General features: G+C 43.2%; 1 protein-coding gene across 4 annotated transcripts in view; it reads right to left on the reverse strand.

Annotated features, from left to right (window-relative positions):
• The window catches only part of DPP6 (dipeptidyl peptidase like 6), an 889,057-nt gene that overhangs the window by 250,434 nt on the left and 613,390 nt on the right, over positions 1-25,233 (reverse strand). For all 4 annotated transcript variants that reach the window (XM_045792245.2, XM_087860659.1, XM_045792244.2 and 1 more), the window contains exons 4-5: positions 22,037-22,131; positions 6,677-6,751 (exon numbers count right to left, since the gene is read on the reverse strand). In XM_045792245.2, the coding sequence (XP_045648201.1) occupies positions 6,677-6,751; positions 22,037-22,131 (170 nt within the window). The remainder of the gene's footprint in view (positions 1-6,676; positions 6,752-22,036; positions 22,132-25,233) is intronic.

A 25,233-nucleotide genomic window follows, 5' to 3' on the forward strand; every position in this document is an offset into this window, starting at 1 on the left:
CAGGTTCCTAGAGGCGGGCCCAGAAAAGGCTCCCAGACACAGCGGAAAGATCTAGTTCAACAGCCCGAGAACTAAGAAACATGTCTCCCTTAGACTTCATCGGTTCTTCCCAGCAAGAAGGGGTGTAGTAAGAACGGGACCACGCTACGAGTACAGCTGTAGTAGCTGCAGGAAGCCATATCCCCAGAAGGACGTAAATCCATTTGCAATAGAGTTAGCCCATGGATATGGGGCCGAGAATTTACATAATCCCTTATGTTTATAAGTCCCCTAGATACAGGTGCTGGGTAACTCCACCTGACAGGTGCACTGCCAATTCAGGACAGGGTCACCCAACCAAACGTGCTTGGTTTGGACTGTCCGTGTTTGAGTGCTTTCCAAGCTTTACCTGAATTAGGGGTTCACGGTCCCTCAGGCGGCACATATGGGCTGCAGGACCTCAGTCCACGGGCAGAAGGAGCACAGGAATTGATCAAACGTGAAACTGCTTCACGTTTCTGCAGCGAAAAGCCCGGCATCCCATCCCCCTTTCTCAGGTTTGAGCAGGATAAACCTGGGCGCAGAGCAGCAGGTGCGAGGAGCTGGACGTGACCCCTCTCTCTGCCGAGGAACAGGGTCCGGGAAGCTTGGGGACCAGGGCTTCCTGCTATGACACCAGCTTTTACCATCTACCTTGAGGAAAAACAGAGGTGGTAGAAGGTCTAGAAGTTTTCAGCGCTAGAGGCTTAGGAAAAACCCTGCTTTCTGCCTCTGTGTGATGGGAAATGCCCCAGGCTGCTCACTCCTCGCAGATCTGTCCCCAAACTTCTGTGCCGTGGACGAGAGCGGGGGCTCTGGAGATGGCCAGAGACAGAAAACCAGGCTCTACGCACCACCATCTGCATTTAGAACAGCAAATTACTTGATTAACTTCCCCAACTAGTAAGGGGCGTCGTCGTTAACTACTAATACATAATCCGCAGAAGAACAAAAGAACATAATAATATTTCTTCGTACGCTTTCCTTCTCCAGCACAAAACTTTAAAAGCTCTTTAAGATACGTACCAGGAAACCACGAGAAATATGTCCACGTTTAATGACCTAATGATTTCTCCCTGCATTTTAACTTTATTGCTAAATTTGAGATTCTGGAGGGAGTATATATAAAAGAAGAGTAAGTTTTCACTCGGGTTCCTAAGAGGATCATTGTAACACTGTGCTTCCATTCATTTACACAGCATCTTTATGCCGCCGAGCTTGAAAATATAATAAAGTAGGAACAGGGATGAACTACGTAGAGAATCCACCCTACATCAGGATCTGTGCGAGGCGCCTTCTGATGTGACTCATTTGACTGCAGTGTGACCCAGACCAGGGGGTTATTATCCTCAGTGGTTTCCATCATTGCTATCTGTAATATCCCCGAGCCACTAATGAACAACACAGTATCCCCACTTCTCTGATGAAAAATTAAAGTGGTTTGGCCCCCCCCTCAGTCATCAGCAAGTCGCCTGCAGAGGAGTGAGGACTGCCCGGTGTTCCTGCCCCAGCCTAGCCTTCCCCAGGCTTCTCCAACTTCTTGGCACTCGGGGTGGGGGAAGAAAGCGGGTTATTATACTCTCCCTGCAGGTGTACTGTGTTCTTCGGCAGACTGCAGGAACTTCAAGTGCCATACAGATGCGAGGAAGCACACTTCCGTACCCGCGGCAGGCCAGGCAGCGTCTGAGGGGCTCCCAATGACCCCCCCACTCCCTGCATTCACTCCCTGTGGAATCCCCTCGCCTCTCGGTGGGCTGAGCCCCGTGACGTGTTTCTCACAAACAGAACAGAGTCGGGAAGGCATGGCTGACGTTAGGCCATAAGCGCTGAGAATGCTGACGCCCTGGCCTCTGCTGCTCTCAGGAGTCAGAATGCCCCCGAACTGCGCGTGTGTGGGGCTGACCTGTGCACCAAACACAGAAGGTGGTCTTGTGTGAGGGCTGGGGGTAGACAGGAGATAAAAAACAACACAACACAAAAACCTTTCTCTGAGTAGCCAACAATGTAAAAATGGGCAAAAAAACCCAATTTATGTCATACAACTGGGAAATGATGCAACATTGTAATTAGTCTGAATAAATGAGAGGAAGACACACCAATTACTATTATAAAATTAAACTTCAAATATCCCTCCTTCCACTCTCATTGTCCTCAAGACACTGTCTCACTCTCTGTATCCAGACTCCTGGGCCATGTGTTCTCGTTTCTCGCTCGCTCCCAGCCCTGTCCGCGTGGGCCGCCCTACCAGCCCTCCTACTCGAGCCACTGCCAAGGTTCAAGCAGCCCCTAGTGGGTGCAGCTGGGGAGGGCCTCACACCTAGTTCTGGACACAGCCACGGAGCCTCTCTGTGCTCAAAAATATGCAAGCTACAAGTGTGCTTGCTGGCGCTCGTAGGGTTGGGCTACCCTTCAGGGCTGGAAGACAGAGGCTGAGGCGTAATCCTCCCGCTTTCAGCCCCCACGTAGACTTCTAACGTGTACACGGCTCTACAGAAGGGCCAAAGGCATCCAGAGCAAGTTGGTCACGACGGGGACCAATCTGATGGCACAGCAGTCCCCCTGGGGCTCAGAGGAAAGGTGAACAGAAACATGAACTAGGACTTCAGCACCTTGCGGATGGCACCTCACGCCACCCGGAGCAGTGAGATCGCCTGGAGAGAAGGAAGACCTACCTGGGGGCTGAGCCTACCCGCTGCTACAAGCTTCAGGGGCCACAGTGAGGGGCTTTCCCTCCTCTTGGGAGCATTTCCGTTCTGTTACACACATAATAAGTTGCTTTGTTGCCTTTTCTCCTCTCCATTCAGCCTCTCTTCTTACTTCTTGGAAGATTTATCCTTTATAAGCTTTACAATGTATCGAATTTCTGCAAGACCCAGTCTCAGGCCTTCTTCACTTCCATACCTTTCCTGTAATTGTCCCCATGGGTCACGTCAATCACACCCATGGTTGTATTTTCCTCCTTTAAGTTAATTACTTTAAGGATTGTCTCCATTCCAGACACTGCTTAGGAAATTCACACCCATCTTTCCAGTTATTGATTTGTAAATTATAAACTCTTATTAAATGTCCCAGAGTCACTTGAAACTCAATTGCAAAAGCAAACCCGTGAACAGCTCAAGATACCGGCACCCTCCTTGTAGCCCCAAATCTGATGGGTGAACCCCATCTTCTCTCTAGCTGCACTGGGCTTCTGTTTGTTACCTCTTATTCACCACACATCCTCAGACTGTAAGGACCCTGTCAGAGTCCAGCTGAAGTTGCAATGCATTCTGGAAGCCTTTCTGGGTCTACCTAACTGGGCCAAATCCTTTTGTTTGATGCTGATAAAACTCCTCTTGGCAGTTCTATGTGGCCTGGTTGGCATGCTTCCATGACTATGGTCCAGGCTCTGTGACGTAAGTAGCGTATCTCTTTTGCACATATTAGTGCCCAAGTTTTTTTTTTTTTTTTTTTTTTTTTTTTTAATAAAAGAGTAACTGGAGACATAACCATGGACTAGAAGAAGCTTGAATCTTCCTGAGGAAAAAGCCCTGTGTCCAGGCCCTGGAGAAGGACACTGTTGTCGGGGCACTTATGGTTTGCCAGCTAAGTGTTTCCCACGTGCTATCACATTTGGTCCCCCTGGCAGCACGGCTAGACACACACTGACCCCTTGTTTGTTTGTTTATTTGTCAGAGAGCAAGCAAGTGCAAGCAGGGGGAGGGGCAGAAGGAGAGGGAGAAGCGGACTCCCCGCTGAGCAGGGAGCCTGATGTGGAACTCGATCCCAGGACCCTGGGATCATGAACTGAGCTGAAGGCAGATGCTTAACGACTGAGCCACCCAGGCATCCCTGACCCTTGTTTAAGTTGAGAAGCTGGGCTCAAAAGAGGCAGGGGACTGAACTTGAGCCTGGGGCCATCTGACTTGCAAGTCCACTGTGGGCAGGCAGCAGAGAGAAGCGGCGGTCAGAAGAGAATGTGCAATATTTGGATTTCTGGGGTGAAGCTCTAATCCAATATACTGAAATTTTATTGCAAATGAAACATTTATTCTATCACATGAGAGATGCCTGGTAATTGGATAGTTTGTTCATAGAAGAATAGTTTTTATGATCGTCTTTTCAATGAAGAGTTGAGTTAGTTCCTAGAAAGAAGGTATCCTGGCTGCCTTTGAAGCACACAGATAAGAGAGTGATAAACGCAGACCCAAAGACAGAACTCTAGTTTCCTTACCCTTAGACAGGAATCACATATTGTAATACCCACTAGGGAAATAGTGTATAACCCTCACGAGAATATAAAAAAGTTTCAAAACATCCTGCAATAGAGAAACTTATTTAATTGTACTTAAACTAGAGTTCTTAAATATATTTGAATATAGAAACTATATATATATATATATATATATATATATTTAGAATATCCAGGAATGATTATATCGACACTAACAACAAAGCAGGAAGTCCTGGTTTGTTCCACTTTCTCCAGTATTAGAGACCTAGACGCTTCCCTTGCAACCCACCGCCTTTTCTAAAAGTATCTGCATCTCAGCTTATCCAGTTAGGCAGTTATTCCTAATACCTAACTCGAGTCTCCTTGGTGGACATCAGAGGACTAAGGTTTCCCGCGGAGCAGAACCCTTGCTTAGTCGTACAATGGGAACTGCTCACTACTTGAAAACAAGGGAGGGATGCTCCTTTGATTCAAATTTAAAGTATCCATTTCCACAGATTTTTTACGTAGCGCACACATTTTCAATACTTAAATTATTTTTCTTGTTCACTAAATCGGCTCTCAATGTCTTACACTTTTCCTCGGGTGAGGAAACAGACAACACAGTCCTACTCCAAAGGTGAACGGATGCTGCGTGGTGAGAGAGCGTTCTTTCAAGGTTCCTGTTTGCCGCCCGCGTTCTACGGCGAAGACTCACATTTAGCCAAGAATTCTTCACCAAAACAGCCACCACTGGGAACGGGAGCCCAGGGCGCTCTTGCAGAAGGAGCGTCGGGAAAGACAAGGGAAAGTGGTGGCGAGGTCTACCACGCACAGAACCACAGAAGCCTGGATGGACCCACGTGCTCCCATGGAGCAGATGGGAGAATCTCTTCTGTGAGATTTGGAAGTTCTGACGGCTTCCAGAAGCAGGAAGCTCCCATCGTAGGGCTGCTCCTATTGCTAAAAGATGTTCTAGAGTAAGATGATCTGAAACCTGTCTTTCTAGGCATTTCTCACTCGGGTGTTGGCGGTGTCTCCCGGAGAAACCCAGCACAAAGCCACTACCCATCCCTAGGAAAGTCCTTCAAGGATCTACTGAGTTTTTTCTCTTACTCAAGTGTAGAGATTACATTTTTGGTAGTTTCCGTGAAAGGACCAAAGTACTCTGGGCTCCGTGTACACCATATCCATGTGCTTGAAGCTGAAACAGGCGAGCACAGGGGTGGGCATGGGACACGCAGAATCCCAAGGCTGAAAGCTGCCTTTTACCATGTCTGCTCCACTCACCATCCCCAATCCAATACATAACGAGGACCAGCTGTCCCACAGAATGTGGGTGGAAAAATGAAAACTTTTATGTAATGGACACTAACAAATCAGAAAATGGAAAAGTGAGGATAAAGTTCTTTTTTTAAAAGATCTACATTTCGAGGAAAAAAATGGAAGTCTCCAATGCATAATACAGGATTCAAATAACTCTTGAAAGAAATTCTAGAAGTTCTAGGATTGGGCTTGGACCTCCATGTGAACTAATCTGCCAGCGGCTCCTGGGGGCATGACTCCACAAGCTTGCCCTCCTCCTGCCGGGGCAAGAGCCTCTCAGACCCACCCGGAAGCTATTCAGGCTGGGAAGCCAATGCGGGTACCCTTCGAGCTCACAGAAGCGTCACAGAACTCTGGACAGAATGGTCTCACAAGAACGGGAAAGGCAGTGGAATTCTATCTTTTACTTGCTAGAGAATGAAGTGCCACGAATGCACGTTTCTAAAGTTGCTAATCTCTTGTAAGCTGAACATCTGCTTCACTGACACAAATACATTTCACCTTCTAGCTCATTTAAAATTAAAGAGCCAAGATGAATTTTAAAGTATGAGCCTGTTAAAGGACAAAAAGAAAAAAAAAAAAAGAGCTAGTTTTAGGCGCTGCTTAAAGCCCAGGGTGAGATTTTATGGAAAATCCTGGTGCAGTTTTATGGGAGACTCAGAAACGAAGTGCTAAAAACAGGGGTTTATATAATGAAAGTGATATTTCACGTCTTCTCTAGAATACTACAATGGGTAGGAGATAATTAACATTTTATTTTAGTTTAGGGAGAACCTGGCAGTTGCTTTTTGTTCTCAGGATAAAATTTATGGTATGATTGAGAAAATGGGAAGAAAAATGACTGCACAAAAGGGTAAGATAAATCTCTATAAAAAGACAACTTCTCACCCTCTCCCTCAGGAAAATCCTATGATATTGCCCTAAAAGGAGTGATTTTTTCTTTCCCTGCCAAAGGGATTGTTGTACCTCTTTTCTCTCCTAGGTGGCAGTGTGGCATAAAAAGAGAGTAATTCAGGACTCACCCACTGTTTTCAGGATTCCAAGATCACTAAGAATGAAGGTTCAAGGGAAAATACTTAATAAGGTCTCAAAAGAGAGAGAGAGAAAATTTTTTTATAGACAGAAAAGAGCGGTACTCACTGGCTCCACATTGTATGAAAACAGGGCATACTCCTTATCCGGGGATATTTCATATCGGATGGCTCTTAATGATTCCTAAGAGAAAAACAAACAAACAAACCAACAAAGGATTTTAGAGTGTTACATATAAATTACACAGCTCAGAATCTTGCTGGTGCCGTTTTCAAAACCTGCTAATAAAATTCGTATGCAGCGAATTAGCTCAAGTGTGTTAAAGACGGCAACACCCTTTCTTTGCCAAATAATATTCAGGTGGTTGATACTTTTTCACATTTTATTCACTTTTTTTTTAAGTTGCAGCAAAGCAATTCTTACGGTATCTATGGAAACAAATCAATGGAAGTAAAGATGAAAACCAGTAATCCCTTCCCCATAAGACTCCCATCCTCTCTGTGTCTTTAAACACAGGTTCCCTTGCTCCTTTGTACGCTTAGAAGCCACATTAAGCAGACGGGTTCCTAAAAGAGAATCACATTCTACACATTATTTTGCAGCTCGCTTTTTTTTTTCAAGATTCTTCAAGATGTTTTTATTTTTTAAATTTTATTATTATTTTTTATTATTATGTTAGTCACCATACAGCACATCATTAGTTTTTGATGTAATGTTCCGTGGTTCATTGCTTCTCTCAGCAATGCTTTGTAGATTCCAGGGTACAGCTCTTGCCCATATTTTGTTAAATGTGTATCCCAAAGTATTTGGTACTACTTACGTTTTGTATATATAAAATATACATGTCTCAATATCCAGTTGTTTATTGCTAACAGACAGAAGTAGAACTAATTTTGGTAACCTGAACTTATGTTCTGCAACCCTGCTCAATTTCATTAATTGTTCTAGCAATTTTTTTGTAGATTCTTTAGAATTTTCTATGTAATCATATTTTCTGTGACTAAAGAGTTTTCTTCCTTTCTTAACTGGATGTGTTTTTGCTTCTTTTTAGAGCCCGATTACACTCTAGAGAACCGCTAGTGCAATGACCAGTAGGAGTCACGAGGGTGGACGCCTCGCTTCCCCCGATCTTAGGGAGAAGGCGTTCACTCCTCACTATTTGGTGGGTTAGGGGCCGGTGCTTTGCAGACGTCTTTATCGAGTGAAGACGTTCCTGTCTATTTCCAGTTTGCTCAGAATTTTTATAATGGATGTTGAGTTTTATAACGAGGGTTGAATAATCTCAAATGCTTTTTCTGTATTTACTGAGATGATTATGTTGTTTTGCTTTTTCTAGTCTGTTGAAATGGTAAATTACATTGTTTGATGTTCAAATGTTGAAGCAAACTTGCATTTCTTGGATAAACTCTATTTGGCCATGATGTATTAGTCCTTATATATTGCTGGACTGGACTGCTATTTTGTGGAGGATTTTTGTGCCTGTGTTCATGAGGGGAATTATTCTGTGGTTTTCTTTTCTGCTAATAACTTCATCTGCTTATTTGGGGGCAGTGCTAGCCTAAAAATGACTTGGGAAGCATCTTCCTCTTCTGCTTGTTTTGTAGGTTTGTGCAGAACTGATGTAATGTTTTTCTTAACCACCGAATTCACCAGTGAAGCCATTTGCACCTTGAGGTTTCTATATGTGGAGCTTTTTTTCTATCAACTCGATTTTTTATATTGATGTAGGACTATTGGGGTACCTGTTTCATTTTTAGTGAACTGTGATAATTTGTATCTTTCAAGGTCTTTTTCATTTCATTTATTTATTTTCATTTCATTGTCAAATTTATTGCTGTAAGGCATTTGCTAATATTTTCCATTATTCTTTCCATACCTGTACTGATGGACCATCTTCTGTTCCTATTACTGGTATTTGTCTTTTGTGTTTGTTCTTGACCAATTTTATTCATCTTTTCCAAAAACCGGCTTTGGTGTTTTTTGTTTTTCCTCTATTTTTTCTTTCCCATGCAATTGATTTCTCCTCTTTATTGCCTTTCTTCTGTGTAATTATATTTAATTTCTCTTTTTTTCTTCTAGTTTCTTTAGGTGAAACTTTATCATACGAGTACTTAAAGCTATAAATTTTCCTGTAAGTGCTGCCTACCTGCACATCATAAATTTTGATATTATACATCCTAATTTTCCTTCATTTCAGAATATTATCTAATTTCCATCTGATTTCTTCTTTGGCTGACTTGCCCCTTAAAAGCAGGTTGTTTAATTTTTAATCATCAGGCTACATTCCAGATATTTTCCTACTGTTATTTCTAGTTTAATTATGTATTTGTTAGAGACTATCCTTTGTATAATTCTCAGCTTGGAGATATGTTGAGACTTGCTTAATGGCCCAGACGTTTATCGGTTTCGGTGAATATTGCATGTGCACGTACAATGGACGTGTTGTTAGCTGTTGGTGATGGTGTGATCGACCAATGTCTGTCAGGTCGTTGGTTAATAGTGTTTTCAAGATTTGGGTATCTGTACTGGTCTTTTTTCCTACATGTTCTATCAAGTACTCAGGTCTGCTGGAGTCTCCAACTTTCATGTGGGTTTGTCCACTTTTGGTTTTGGATCAACCGAATGTTGCTTCAGGTCTTATAGCTCTATTGCTAGTGGCATATGCCTTCAGGGTTCTTTTTTAAAATTTACTTTTATATTATTTTTAAAAATTTATTTTATTTTTTTATTATGTTCAGTTAGCCAGCATACAGTACAACATAAGTTTTTGTTGTAGTGTTTACATTGTTTATTTAAATTCAATTAGCCAATATAGTACATTATTTTCAGATGTAGAGCTCAATAATTCATCACCATATAATATGTGTATAACACCCAGTGCTCATCAGAACACGTGCCCACCTTCAGGACTCTTATGCCTTCTTAAAGAACTGACTCCTTTATCATTATGGAATATTTATTTTTATTTCTGGTAATAAGGGCTATTCCGTAGTCTACTTTGATATTAATATACCCGTTCCAGCTTTCCTTTGGTTAGTGTTTGGAGAGAATATCTTTTTACATCCATTTAATTTTAACCTATGTCTTCATATTGAAAGTATATATCATAGAAGGCTTATAATTGGGTCTTGCTTTTTAAAACTAACCTTTGACTCCTCTAGGGGTAATAGGGGAGCTTATGGACGTAATGATACGGGAAACCTGTCCTTTATACTGTAGTTACCTCCCAACCCATATTGTATCAGATTTCTGCTCCTGTGTGTGTCCTACCCAAGAAAATCCTAACATGTTTCAAAGATTTTATGTGTATATGTTTGCGTCTTTTAGTCAACGTGTAGCATTGGAGAAAAGAATTAGAAGTCTTATATAAGTTAACATTAGAAGGAGCTGGCCATTTTCACCACATTATTTAATGGACCCTTTTATTAAAAGACATGTACTTTTTCAGGACTAGTTAATTCATTTTCTTTAAGTTTCCACCAAAAGCTCAGCTCCACGTTGACCTTATGTACCATTCCTGGCAGTCCTCATTCCATTACGTAGATGCAAAGTTTCAGCTGGTGTAACCTTTCTTACTCCAAAGAACTTCCTTTCAGTTTCTCACAGTGCCAGTGTGTGGCCAGTGAATGCTCTCAGATTCTGTCTCCAGTTTCTTTATCTCTAGTGTTGGAAGATATTTCTGTTGCATGTAGAATTCTACATTGGCACTTTTATTTCTTTCCCAGGGCTTTAAAGATGCCATTCCGCTGTCTCCTGACTTGCAAAATGTCTGGTAAGGAGTGTGCTGTCACTGTTGTTTTTCTGTACATAATATGTCTCTTTCCTTGGCTGCCATGAAAATAGTCTCTTTTTCACTAGTTTTCAGTAACCTGATTATCACATGCTTTGGTGTCTTCCTTCCTTCCCCTTTCCTTTCTTTCTTTTCTTTTTTCTTTCTTTCTTTCTTTCTTTCTTTCTTTCTTTCTTTCTTTCTTTCTTTCTTTCTTTCCTTCCTTCCTTCCTTCCTTCCTTCCTTCCTTCCTTCCTTCCTTTTCTTCTTCTTCTTCTCCTTCCTTCCTTCCTTCCTTCCTTCCTTCCTTCCTTCCTTCTCTCTCTCTTTCTTTCAAGATTTTATCTTTTTATTGGAGAGAGAGAGAGCGAGAAAGAGCACAAGTGAGGTGAGGGAAGAGGGAGAAGCAAGCTCTCTGCTGAGCAGGGAGCCCGACACGGGGCTCAATCCTGGGACTCGGGGATCATGACCTGAGCTGAAGGCAGACGCTTAACCGACTGAGCCCCCCACGTGCCCTTTTTGGAGACCTTCTATTGTTCTCAGTTAAAGTTCAGGGTTTCCTCCTCAGCTTCCCTATAGTGTTCAGTGTGTTGTTAATCGAGAGATTTTTAAAAAAATTTTATATTTCATTTTTAATCTCTAGAAATTGTATTAGCATGTTTTATAATCTTTAATTTTTCTTATCATCGTGCTCATGGTTTTCTTTATATCCTTGGGCAGCTGGAACACATTTATCATGGCAGTTTTAATATGTTTTTCTACTAATTCTATTATCTCTGTTATTTGTGGGTCTGTTTCTATTGGCTAACTTCTCTCCTTATTATAGGTCATATTTCCCTGCTTCTTTGTTTATACAGTAATTTAAAAAAAATGAACAAAAGGTTTTTTGAATTTTCTCTTGTTGAGTCTTGGATTTTTCATGTTTCTGCAAAGAATGCTGGACTTTTTATGACAGGCGGCTAATTATATGAGGATTAACTTTATTCTTTCAAAGTTTATTTTTAGATGTTTTAAAGGTTGGTCTATAATAGCATCATTTTAGGGCTCACTCGACCCTCCTATGGGGTTGCTCTTCCAGAGTCTTAATGTCTTGTGGCTTGGAGAAACGGAAATGATTCCTGGCAGTGCATGAGCTCTGGGAATTTTTCACCTTACAGGGTCCAATAATCGTTCTTCACTTGAAACTTTCTTTTATCCTGACTTGTGGTGTTTCACTCTTTATGTATAAGGATCAATAACCAACCCAAGTCTTAAAGAGAACCCCATGCAGATTTTTTGAACATTCTCTAGTTAGCTTCCCCTTCTTGGGCCCTCTGTCCTACAAACTGTAGCCATTTTCTCCCCACCCCCCAAAACTCTGGTCTGTCTCCTTGACTCAGCAAGATGGAAGGCTTGAGTTTTCCTCTTTGTGAAGTCCAGCAATAACATTTATGCAGAATGCTCAGGTGACAGCTGTGCTCATTTAATTTGTTTTCCTTCTCTCAGGGATCACAGCTATGAACTGCCTATTGTCCAAAGTATGAAAATTGGTGTTTCCCTCCTATGTTGTCCTGCTTTATAGTTGTTTATTTTAGGAGGATAATTCTGATCATCTTAAATTCTCATGGCCAGGACCAAATGTCAAGAAGAGAAGTGTAGGGGCGCCTGGGTGGCACAGCGGTTAAGCGTCTGCCTTCGGCTCAGGGCGTGATCCCAGAGTTCTGGGATCAAGCCCCACATCAGGCTTCTCTGCTATGAGCCTGCTTCTTCCTCTCCCACTCCCCCTGCTTGTGTTCCCTCTCTCGCTGGCTGTCTCTATCTCTGTCAAATAAATAAATTAAATCTTAAAAAAAAAAAAAAGAAGAGAAGTGTAGTTTGTTTTCTCATACCCGTATTCCCAGTGCCTAACAGGGACTGGCACAGAAGAGAGGCTCCATAAATGTTTGCTGAATAGGTGAACGGATATATCCGCACATAATCCTCGTTGTTATAATAGTGGCCATGATGTTACTGATATAAAGATAATCCAACAGAAACCAGCAAAGAGTGTGGCCTTCTACACTCAGAAATCACTCTGGGTCACATTCCTTGACAAAGGCTGATATAAACTGTGATATAAGCTGAGTGATATATATAATGATAGAACTGATAGAAGCTGAGACAGTGAGGATTTTGTTATGCTCTTTTGAGAAGCCCCTCACTGTCAGTCTGAGGAATAGTTTCATGCACTTCCAACCATCCCGGTCCCCAAGCCACCAAGGACTGTGGAAATTGTAGGCTGTGGGTCCACCCTTTCACCAGGCGCAAATAATGGATGCAAGACCACCTAGCACATTCGTGAACATTTGCTCCAAGACTATTTGAATCGGGATAAATCTCCCGAACAAAGTGGGCCATGGTTTCAGGTTTGCCTGAGGTCAATTCCCGCAATATTCCTGTCCATTTTCTACCAGATTATTTGTCCTTTCCTGATCAATTTGGAAGAAGTCTTTGTAGTCTGTAGATATTAGCCTTTCATTTGTTCCCTAGACTGCAAATATTGTCTGCTATTTGTCTATTGAATTTTGCCTTTTAATTTTAAAAATTTAAGACATTTATATGGAAGTTAAACAAGGCTCTTTTTTACAGCTTCTGGAAATCATATTTTGGCAAATTTGTCTCTTTTGTGCTAAACCAAGCAATGAGTTTTCTTTCTAACATTAAACTTTTACTCCAAGTAGAATTTAATTTCATACATTTGTGAAATCAACATTATCTCCTTGTAGATAGTGTTAGGTGTGCCAGCAGTGTTTTCCTTCCTTCCTTCCTTTTTTTTTTTTTTTAAGATTTTATTTATTTATTTGAGAGAGAGAGTGAGAGAGAGCATGAGAGGGGGTAGGATCAGAGGGGGAAATGGACTCCCTGCTGAGTGGGGAGTCCGATGCGAGACTCCATCCAAGGATCCTGGGATCATGACCTGAGCTGAAGGCAGACGCTTGATGGACTGAGCCACTCAGGCGCCCTGGCACTGTCTTCTAATTATGCCACCAATTCCCCTGGTGTATCAAATACTGAATGACACTGGAACGTCTGTCTGATTTCTGTAGTCTTGCAACCCCCTCTGTGTTGTTCCCATACTAACGTGGAGGGTTTTGACCTTATACCATGGATTCAAAAAGCCTGTGATGTGTATGCTGCTTACACCTCTTACTATGTGAAATTCAGAAATTTCTTACCTTCTCTGTGCCTCTGTAAAATGGAGATAATATCTGTGACCCATGACTGATGTGAAAATTCAATGAAGTCATTCCAATGCCTGGCACATCACAAGTACTCAAAAGTGTTAGGTGTTACTGAGCTGAGTGCAATTCTTTCTTGCGTGTCAGGCAAACGAGTACACATTACCATACATTTAAAAGTTTTTATGGCTACATTCAGGGGTTTGTGGCAATTACGATATTTTATCAAACGTCTAACATTAAATTTCTTCCATAGTTATAATTGGGATTATATTAAAGTCTGATATCAATTTTAAGAGATTTAGCATATTTAATAGTCTTCTTATCTAAGATTATGTTATACCTTTACATTTTTTCAAATATTCAGAAAGACCTTATAGTTCACTTTAAGTTTTATGCAGCTCTTAGATTTATTATAGGACTCTATGGTTTTTGTTCATACGGCGAATGGACTAGTCACACTTCTAGGTACTTATGATGGCGAAGAGAAAGCTACTGATTTATTTACATATTTCTTGTAGGTGGCCATAGGGAATATTTTTTCTTATTAATTGCAGCTTATTTAAACTAACATCTTTTAGATTTTCTAGGGATAGAATTATGTTACCAGGAAAAGAGAGACCTTTTTCTTCCATTTTCTAGCTCCTCTCCCCATCTCTTAGTTTGCTTGTGTCCTGCATACCCTGCTATCTCCAAGAACACATTAAATATGAATAGCGATGGTGAGCACTCCGGCCTGACGATAATTGAAATGGTCTTACTGTTTGCCATTGAGGATGAGTTTCACTGCTAGTTGGCTTCTGGTAAATGGTTTTTATCATATTTAAGCAGGTTTTCACTCTCATCTTACCCAGAAATTTTATTAGAAGTTGCTGATGAGCTTTACCAGATAAGGCTTTCAGCGTCTTGTGATGTAATCATAAGGCTTTTTCTGTTATTTTGTAGTCGTAATGGGTTTTGTTGATTGATTTCTTGATATTTAAATGCTGTTGTCACAGGGACACGATTCAGAGCATATTACGATTCTGATACACGAGTGAGCTCGACGGGCCAACACTGAATCTATAATGTTTGCGCCTACTGTCGCTGGGGAGGTTGCTGTGTAGTTTACATTTCACATTTTTTGGGGCTATTTAGTCATAATCACTAACACAATTTTTAATAATATTATCCTGGCTTTAAAAAATATTGGTCCACATTTATGACAACCCCGTATGTATCAGATTGTAGGCATGTTGCTGGCGAGACACTTATCTAAGGGCTGGTGTCCTGTTTTCATGTAATAGATAAATACGTGTGTGATTATTAATGCGGGAAAGGAAAGGTGGCCATTAGTGGAAGAAAGAGATGCAGAATGATAGAAGGCCCCAAATGATCACGTAGTGGAAAGGAAATGAACAGCAGGAAGCCTAAATATATCCACCGGGGGTTTTGGGCAAATCTCCTCATAAAGGAAAACGAGGACGAGAAAAACAAGACTAGTAACGATAAAACCAAAGCCAGACGTTGAAAAGATTAGAGTCACAGGGACACTGCGTGCAACCCCCAGGAGGCTCAGGTAGATGAGGGTCCGAACCCGCCCTTCCCAGCCCAGGAGGAAGGAGGGCGCGCGGGCCTGGCCGTCCTCGCGGGGACAGCAGCCACCGTCTGCACGGATGGACGTGGATGGACGCAGGTAGCGCTCCCGCACCTGTTCTAAGAGCCAGAAGGAAATGCAGCTACTACAGAGCAGAGGGGGACCTGCCACCGAGAAAAGTCTTTCACCTTGACAACAGGTCATTCCACTGCGGGCACAGCGCGGGCTGCGTGCAGCTCCCCTGACTCCGTATTTTGCGTGCGTAAGCCTTACTTCTGGGCAATGTGCAGTGGCCCCCAGGACCTGCAGTGGTGGGCTCACGTACCCCGGTGGGGACCCCATGCCCCCCGCTGCGGCACCCTCCTGGGTCCTGGGCCGCTGGGCCGCTGGCCCGCTGGCCGCAGCCGGACCCCGTAGGCGACCTAGAAACGAGGTAGCTTGGAATTCGACAAAGCCGAGTTCAGCCCTGGAGACTCTCGGCTACCAGCTGTGACTCAGAAAAAGATATCTTAGCCTCTATAAACCTGTTGTTTCACCTGCAAAGTTAGAAGAATATAAAGTAACTGCCGCTCACAGGATTTCAATTAAATAAGGAGATGTGTGTCGTGTTTGCATAGTAAGCACTCAAATATCCCTTCTTATTTCGTTCACCCTGCGTGCACCTTGCAGCGCCCTCTTCCTCGAAGGAACCCCGGGTTTCCACTCCACGGCCTGCTACGCCTCCCGACTGGGGCCGAGTGAGATCCGTCCGCGCCCGCGCCCCAGGCAGCCAGCCGGAGGGGCGAGCTCGTCTGCCCGCACGCGAACGATGCGGCCCGGGCTCGTCAATTTTGCTTCCGTCACGGGACCCCGGGTCACCCTAATCATTGCCTTCACCAGGACCTGCTTCCGCTTCACGGGGGCCGGAAGCAGTCCCGGGGGGCTCCTTGCCTGCAACCTTTCCCTCCTCCCAATCCTCCTCGTGTTGGTCATTTATTTTCCTAGAGCGCGCAGGCCTGTCCTCAAAAATCCCATCCCTTTCCGTTTCCAGCCGTGTAAAGGCTGGAGCATTGAGTCAAGGGCTCTATGGCCTGCTCCCTGTCTTTCTCCTGGGTCCCTACGCCACAGCCTTCCAACGCTCCCAGACCACCTGCGCCAGGATGCGGACCTCCCCGGACTGCCCGCCAGACTGTCATTGCTCAGCCTGTTCGCTGCTGAGCAAGGACGCTACTTCCCACGTTTTCTAATGGTGTCTGCCTTTCAGGGGCTGTGGGACGTCCCTCTCTGAGTCTTATCACCCTTCTCCCCTTCCCACCTGGGGCTCCCTGCCCGCAGAGCCCCCATTGAAGAACAGAGGTCATGCAAATGCATGCTTCTTTAGATCTGCGTGGAAAGGCCCCCAAGAATCAATTTGTTTCATTAATCCTTGTCTCCACCCACCCACCTCCTCTAGCCCAGGGCCTTGCGCAGAGACACACATGTTTAATCGCAAACGACAGAGTAGAGATAATGACGGAAACGCTTCGTCAGGCCACCCTTAACCTTCGCAGCACAGCAGGTGCAGGGCCCGAAAAATGAAGCAGCTACTTTATTTCTTTTCGGGTCTTTTAAAGACATAGGTATAAAATATTCTCCTCGTGTACTTAAAAATTATAATGAAAATAAGTGAAAAAGAGAAATAGAAAAAAAAGAGGAAGAGGGAAAAGAAAGAAAAGAGGAACGAAAAGAAAGAGCATCTGAGACACAAAGGGGAAAAAGAAAAAAAAGATGCGGAAGGACAGAGGATGGACAGAACCCTGCAGACACAGAAAAAATATAGGACAGAGTGCACCACAGCTTTTGACAACATTCTTGCAAAAGACAGTGACTTTTGATGCCATCCCTTTGTTCCTGGACTTGTGGAGGGGGGGGGGGTTGCAGCTCAGAGGCCAGTCTGGCTGGAAGTCAGGGAGTGTAGCCTCTGTGGGGAACAGACAGCTGCTACCCGTCCCACCAGCCAACGTTTGCGTCTGTGAGAAAACGAAGCCCATTGCGGCCAGATACTCCTATTTTTCGTTAGAAACCAGAAACCTGGATTTCCAGTTTGTAGAAACCACTCTGTGGGTCAAACAAAACAGTTCAGTGGGGCTTTTGGGGTGTCAGCTTTTGCGTTCTCAACTATACACAAAAACAAGGCTATTTCCTCTTCCTGGCTTGTACTCAGGTGCGAAGTGCAGCCAGCCTTGGGTTGGCAATGCCTGTTGGCCACGAGAGCCTGCTTCTGTCCAGCCACTGGTCTGCTGGGAGGAGTGTCACCCAAAGCAGGAGGATAAGAGCATGTGAAGTGGGGGATAGGTCCACAAGCCAGGGGCTGGGGCTCCCTCCCGCCTGCGGGAGCCCACCTGCGGAGCCCACCTGCGGAGCCCACCTGCGGGAGCCCTGCATCCTGAGTCCGCACAGGGGGCTCTGCAGAGGGCACATGGGAGCAGCCCAGGCAGGTGGGCTGCTTCTTCCTCCAAACGTGAGACCACAGGCTCATGAAGCCCTTGATGGAAATTAAATGAAACAGAATGAAGTGAAAACTAGTAACTGTGAAAGTCAAGCCCTGGATGAAGGAAAAAAGGAAAAAAAAGTGGTCTCCCGTTCTGATCGCCAACAAATTCCGGAGTTCCTCCGCAGCACCGCGAGCCCATTATTCCTCTTGATTCTGGAATGGGTCTAATAATACTTGTAATTATTTCCCCCTCTGTGAGGAGTCAGAATTCATTAATTTTTAGAGACAGATAAAAATTCAAATTCTACAGTCTAGTGATTATATAAAATCAAAGGGGAGCATAAATTAAAGAAACAAAAAGACTTTTTATTTAAATGTTAATTTAGTAATTTAAATAAGTAATTAAAACAAGTAGATTAGTAATTAAACAAGTAAAGACATAAAAAGTAAGAAAACCTGACATAAGCAGAGCAACAGGACAATTTTGTGTGCACGTGTTTCCCCTTCCAACCACTTCCAGAACTGTCTGCGGTTCCTCCAGTCATTGTTGGAGGAAGTCTAATCTCTTTGAAACGTGATGCTGAGTTCTTAAAAATCTGATTAAAATTATTGAATAAAGGGCCTTGAAATGGCACTTATGGAAATCATCACCACGAAAAATATTATACGAAGTATTCCCCACCCAACCAGACGAGCTCTTCGCACAGTGCAGTGAGCACTTCCTAGCCTTCTCAATGCACAGAGACTACGCGGGCAGTTGTTAACTGAAGTGTAAGTGTAACGTTGTATTCTTCTGTGTTTAAGGTAACATCATACATATTTCCATATTACTACCGTCTTCATAACTATTCTTTTCCTGGCTACATATTTCATCTACTTATATTCAATTACTTCTCTAGCTTCAAATATTTTCACTTTTTAGATTCTTTACTTACGAAAAATTTCCTGGAGTGAGAAGAAATGCATAAATATTTTTACTAATCTTGAATGTATTGCCAAGTTGCTTTCCAAACACAATGAATGGATAGATAGATGGACAGATCGATGGGTGGATAGATGGACAGATGGACGGATGGATGGATAGATAGATGATAGCATGGACGGATAGACAGATGGCAAACGAAGAAAGGAAGGAAAAAAAAATCAGTATTCTCCTCAGTAGAGAAAAGATTCATAAGGTTTCTCAGGAACCTGGCAGCCCTTGCCCAAATATCCGAAGACCCAGTTTGGGCCAAAGACATATCTATAGTGTTTCATTTCTCAGGGAAAAACGGAATACATAACATAACAAAGACCTTTTCATAATTTGTTAATTTGTTGACAAAAGAGTCTTCCAGGCGCATAAAAATAAAATACGTCATTGGGCATTTAAATTATTTTAAAAATAAGAGTAAAATGTAATGTCCTGGAATTCCTGGGATTTCAAATATGTAATTCAAATGAAAGTCAGATTAGGTTTGATTTCTTATTTTTGAAAATTCGAGAGAGCGTCCCTTGCTATAATTCCTACTACCAGTGGGTAGCTTCGAGGACGCTGCCTGGGAAGCAGCCCAGCCTGAACGCTTCTAGAGAAGGAGTTAAAAAAAATTGGGGGGTGGGGAACGCCTGGGTGGCTCAGGCGGTTAAGCATCTGCCTTCAGCTCTGGTCATGATCTCAGGGTCCTGGAATCGAGCCCCACATCTGGCTCCCAGCTCAGTGGGGGGCCTGCTTCTCCCTCTCCTTCTGCTGTTCCCCCTGCTTGTGCTCTCTCTCTCTCTCTGTCAAACAAATAAATACAATCTTTAAATAAAATCAGGGGTGGAGATTCTACCCCCTGCTACAGCTGACTCGGTCACGCACTCACCCTGCCTGAGCTCTGAGCTGCCCGGGCTCTCTGGTCCAGCCTAACGCTCTGGAACCACACGTGACTCGTGCCCACATTCCGGCATGTGGCATGTAACCCGTCACTCAGTCCTTACAACGCTCCATGGAGGCGCGCGGAACTTACACAGCTGGCCCGAGGTCCTGTTGCTACTGAACAAAGTGCAGGCCCGTGGCTACAGCCGAGTGCTGAACACGGGTCCGTGATTACGCTGTTCTCTTCAAAGCTTTTCTGCTGGATGGGCGTAGTGGTTGCCTTTGTTCGCACCCCCTTCCACTGATCCGTCCCGGGAAAGAGCCGATCGCGGGAAGCCAAGGACCAGAAGGAAGTGGCAGGCAAACAGGCGTGGACACCCTAATGTGACTTTGTGTGTGTGAGGGTCTGCTGGGGGTGAAGGAAAGAGAGCGGGGTCAGAGGTCAAGGTTGCAGGGAGTATTTCAAAATCCTGCTGACCACCGCACGCACAGCTCCGTGTCTGTTTCTCCACCAGTTTCAGATCCACCAGTTTCAGATCTCAAAGCTTCTGGGTTTCAAATAAGAAGAACCCCCCTAGCTAGTCATCAGAAAGGCAAGAGGACAGAACGCCCAAGCGCCGCGGCTCCATGTTCTCACTCAAAGACCCCCCCACTCCAGGTGCAGACGATCCTGCAAACTCCCCCTCACAACACCATGCTTCGCTTGCTCAGTACTTGCTCAAGAAAACCCACAGGAGAAAGCCGGTCCACGGGGCATCTCACGGAAGACCCACGTTCTAGGCTGCCGCAAGAAAGGATGGCCCACCTGAGGCACGAGAATTGTAACGACTGGCTCAGCGGAACCCTAGCACGGCCTTCTGCATCCTGGATGATGGTGCGGGCCCCGAACCGACTTCCTCTTTCTCCTTCCTTTGACGTTTGCTTACAGGAGCATTTAAATGGAGCTTCGAGACACGAGTAAAGTAGGCACGATCCAGCACCCGTCGGGCTGTGCGCATCTGATGATCCGTTGGTGCTGGTGACGGGAGTGAAGTACGGCGTCTTGAGGAGGAAAAGACTGCACCGTATGGAATCAGCCCTCCAATTCTCAGGGGAGCTCTTCCCTTTCTCTTACCTAAGCTGGTTTCTGAAGTCAGCTTATTATTTGGCTTAAACAACCTCACTTAAAATACATGATCTGTCACAAGCTATTGATCTGAGAAAGAGAAGACCGTTCCTGTTCCTGTATTTTGTTACTAAGTGCAGCCGTGTGCAGGGCGCCTGGCTTGCACTAGCCTGACGTCCTCACAGACGCAGGGATAACATGCTGACATTAAAACGCACTTACCCTCAGCAACCATCTGATCATTTTCTCCACTCGATTAATATTACAAAACCATTTGTGCAATTTCAGTATTTTTAAGTGGGTTGAGTGAGATCTTCTTAGGGGAGTAATTCTACCAAAGAAGATTTTTCAATGCAAAAATGCATGCGCATTCCTTCTTTTTGGGTCTCACTTTGCAGAACACGATTTAATTCAATAAAGCTATCATCTGGGAACTACAGCATGATGTGACCTTGCTAGGCCTCCCTTATACCAGCAGACAGTCTAGGTAAAGGGAGGATCCATTTAATACTAAACCTCAGTGTTTTTTTTTTAAAGAATAAAGTATGTTTACACCAAAAATAAATGAAATAAAAATATTTAGGGAGCTGAATGTTCTCGAAGAGGGGGGAAGAGGTAGAACCGCACTTCCACGGGCTGGGGGACGGGCTCACCACCCGGCTGTGGGACCCTGAAAAGCTCACTCCCCAGCTTTGGGCTCTGGATCCTTATCTGTAGAACCAGGGAGCTGACTAATCTTTTCTGCAGTTTTCCTCTAATGCCTGCATTCGAGGATTTCAGGACACCTGTGTCTCTGACTCACATCAGAGGTGTGTAATGACTGTTTTGATTCTGAATCCTCGTGTATCGGACAAGAAAGCAACACACTCCCTAAAGCTGACGGTCTCCTTTAATAATGATGAGCATAAACGTACTGTAAAAGAAAAAAAGAGAATTCTCTCCAAATTGATTTTTGGTGCAGAACTTCGGTGAATGTCTTTAATAAATACCTTCAGCTGTACATGAATTCCGAATCTTAACGTTACTTAAATCTTTGGAAAACCAGGTTTTCCCAGATTCCAAAGCAGTGGCATTCATATCGACTCAATACCTGTTTTAAAGCATAAATATCCCTTAATGTCATCAGAGCAAACACAGTCAGTGCCTAAATTAATATTCCCTGTGCGTGTGGAGAGGAGTTTAAAAAAAAACGAGATTGAGCAAGGCCTCCTGAAGTATTCTCTGTGCGTTAAAGCAATTGTTCTGTAAATGTCTAAAGCCTTAGGACGTTATCTTCCAATTCTATATGGTACGCAACACTTGTCTCCAACACCTGCGGAGAAACATCCCTCGCGCTGGAAGAAACTGCTCTCATCTTATTAAATTAGCGTGGTTTCAATTTCACATTATCTTTAGTTGTTCAGGCTGTAGTATTACAAGTTTATTGCTTCTGCTCGGCGCTACTGAAAGTTGAAACCCAAAGTCATTTTCTGCTTTATTGACTTGCAGGAGGGAAAACTGAAATTATCCTGGTCATTAGAGAGAGTACTTACAATTTTTTTGCCTTCTATTAACACTGTAGAAATATTTGTTTCCACGTTCCGTAGGATCACACTTCCTTTGTGCTCTCTGTAGATGAATTCTTTATCTACAAGAGAGGAGATAAAGAGGAAACACGAGACATTAAGGGACTCAGTAGGCTTCTGACGGACACTTTCAGCAAAGGAGTCAACTGGTTCTGACAAAAGTAGATCCTGTGTTTCATCAAAGGGTCCTTTTAATCTGGAAAAGGATATTCAGCTCCTTGCCACATAACCTCCCATGAAGCTTCTCCCTGAGTCTTTCTCCTACTCCACACACTGACACATAAGGCACGAGGGCGCAGGCCCAGAAAGTCCTGAGGACATTCTCGAGCTTTCTTGAGTAGAACACACAACGTGGACACACAGGGCAGAGTAAGAAACTCACTACCAAAAATCAGAGGCAATACTTGGCACGAAGGAGAATGATCGCCTGTCTCTGGAGCTTGCGTGAGATTTGTACGTGGACACCTGCTCCCCCTACGTCCATACCCTGCAAGACTGTTTCCCCTTACCCCACAGCTTCCCCTGCGACCCCTGCAGGACTTGGCAGTGTCTTGGTCACGCACATCCTTGTGTCTATATGCCCCATCCTCAGCGATGGTGACGGTGGTCCTTTGTATGACCAACCGAGATTTCGAATAGCCCTTAGGAAGTCAATACAGCACCTAGGCTGATCACCATGGGCGTCGGGGCACATCTGCAGGCACGGAGGCGTGTGTACCGACTGCAACCGGAGAGTACATTTTCTGAAGGACAGGAGTGCTGGTGGGGAGGCGGGCGCACAGTGGGGACAAGAAACACTGTCTTTCTGAGTGAAGGTGGTGATACGGAGCCAGTGTGATGGTCCGGCATCTCACACAATAATCAGTGGCGGAGCGGACAACACCCTGCAGACTGCTCTTTATTCTATTTCATAGAATTACATTCTTTTCTTTTTTATTCTGTTCTGCTACTTGCTTTTGGTTTTAATTCTCTCTTCTTTCTCCAGTTTAAGATGGAAGCATAGATCTTTGGTCTGATTTTCCATCCTTTCTAATAAAACTATCAAAAATTACTACTAAAAATTTCCCTCTGTGGATGGTGTTAGCTACATCTCACAAACTTTGATATGCTGAGTTATGTTATTATCCCATTCAAATTATTTCTAATTTTCCCCGCAATGTCTGCTTGGTCCAATGATTATTTAGAAACACGTTTAATTTGCAAGTATATAAAGTTATTCTCGCCCTCTCATTTTTATAGATTTTTAATTTAAATTCGCTGGATCAAAGAGTACTCCGTACACGATTTCAGTCTTTTAAAACTCACTAAGACATTTTTATGGTCCCTAATATGGTCTATCCTCGTAAATGTCTCATAGGCACGTTTAAAGAAATTGCTGATATGGTCGGTTCGTGTGTGTGTGTGTGTGTGTGTGTGTGTAGTTTGTTTCCACTTGTCTCCTCCATTTCTTACTCCCCTCTTTTTTTTCTGTCTTCTATTTTATTGTCGGATACTTTTCAGAACTTTACTTTCCCTATTTTAGCTGTATTTCTTTGCATTTCCTCTAGTGCTAGTCCTAGGGATTAGAATATATACTCCACTTTTCAGTCTGCAATGAGTTAATAATGTCCCACTTCTCATGAAATCCAGGAATCTGTCAGGTTTTCAGTCCACGCCCAGTCCCGTGCTGTTATCATTGTTATGTGGATTACATCTAGAAACTTTACATCTTCCACAAGGTGTCACAATTATGATTTGTAACAGTATATCATTGATAAAGAGATTAAGAAGAAGAAGTCAAAAAGGAAAAAACGTCTTTCGCATTTGCCCATTATTTGACATTTCTGATGCTTTTTATACTTCATCAAGGATCTGAGTTTCTACCAGGTGTCATTTTCCGAGATCTTGCTTTAGGCGTTTGGTTTCTGGCAACTGAGTCCTTGAACTTGGTTTTATCTGAAAACATCTTTGGTTTAACCTTCATTTTTGAAGGATATTTTCTCTTTTTAAAAATAAATTTTTTTAATTTTAGAAATTATTTTTAAATTATTATTTTTATTATTATTTTATTATGTTCAGTTAGTCATTTAAGTAGGCTCCACCCTGGGCTTGAACTCACGACCCTGAGATAAGACCTGAGCTGAGATTAAGAGTCGGACACTTAACTGACTGAGCCACCCAGGTGCCCTGAAGAATATTTTCTCTTAATATAGATTTCTAAATTGATAGCTTTTATTTTTTTTTTCTCTTGAAATTTTGTTCCACTTTTTCTGGTCACCATGGTTTCTAACGAGAAGTCAGCTATTAATTGAATTGTTATTTCCCTGCATATGCCATTTCTAATGCATTTTTTCTTTTGCTGTTTTCGAGACTGACTTGTGGTCTTTGGTTTCCAACAGCCCAACTACAACGCACTTTTCACTGGGTTTCTCTGTGTTTACTCCGGGTGAGGAGTATCTTGTATCTGCAAATCTATGTCTTCGTCAAATCTTTAGCCATTAATCTGCCAGATATTTTTTCTATTTATCCATCTCCTCTCCCAGTACTCCAATTGTACATATATTGGCAAACTTAATATTATCTTTTTTTAAAAGATTTTATTTATTTATTTGACAGAGAGAGACAGCCAGTGAGAGAGGGAACACAAGCAGGGGGAGTGGGAGAGGAAGAAGCAGGCTCCCAGCAGTGGAGCCTGATGTGGGGCTCGATCCCACAACGCTGGGATCACGCCCTGAGCCGAAGGCAGACACTTAATGACTGAGCCACCCAGACGCCCCAAACTTAATATTATCTAAGAGTCTCTGATGCTCTGTTCATTAAATTTATTTTTCCTCTGTTCACCTTGAATAATTTCTAATGATCTCTCATGAAAGCCTCTTTGTCTTTCTTTTGTCATGATTATCTGACTATCAACACCATCCCGTGCATTTTTAGATTTCCATATCTGTGTTCTTATGTTTAGGATTTTCCATTTTGTTCTTTTTACTGCTTCTATTTTTCTGCGGAGATTTCTCATTTCCCTGCTGAGATTTTCATTCATTGAAAACATGCTCAAGTTAATTCATTAAGCATAATTATATATTTTAAGATCTTTGTCTGTCAGTTCTAAAATCTGTTTTCTTTTGGGGTCAGACTCAATTAATTTTCTTTTATGCTGAAAGTATGTTCCTTTTTTTTTTTTTTTT

This window comes from Ursus americanus, chromosome 3 (assembly GCF_024610735.1).
Source record: "Ursus americanus isolate L20-20 chromosome 3, mUrsAme1.1.p, whole genome shotgun sequence".
NCBI classification, from domain to species: Eukaryota; Metazoa; Chordata; class Mammalia; order Carnivora; family Ursidae; genus Ursus; species Ursus americanus.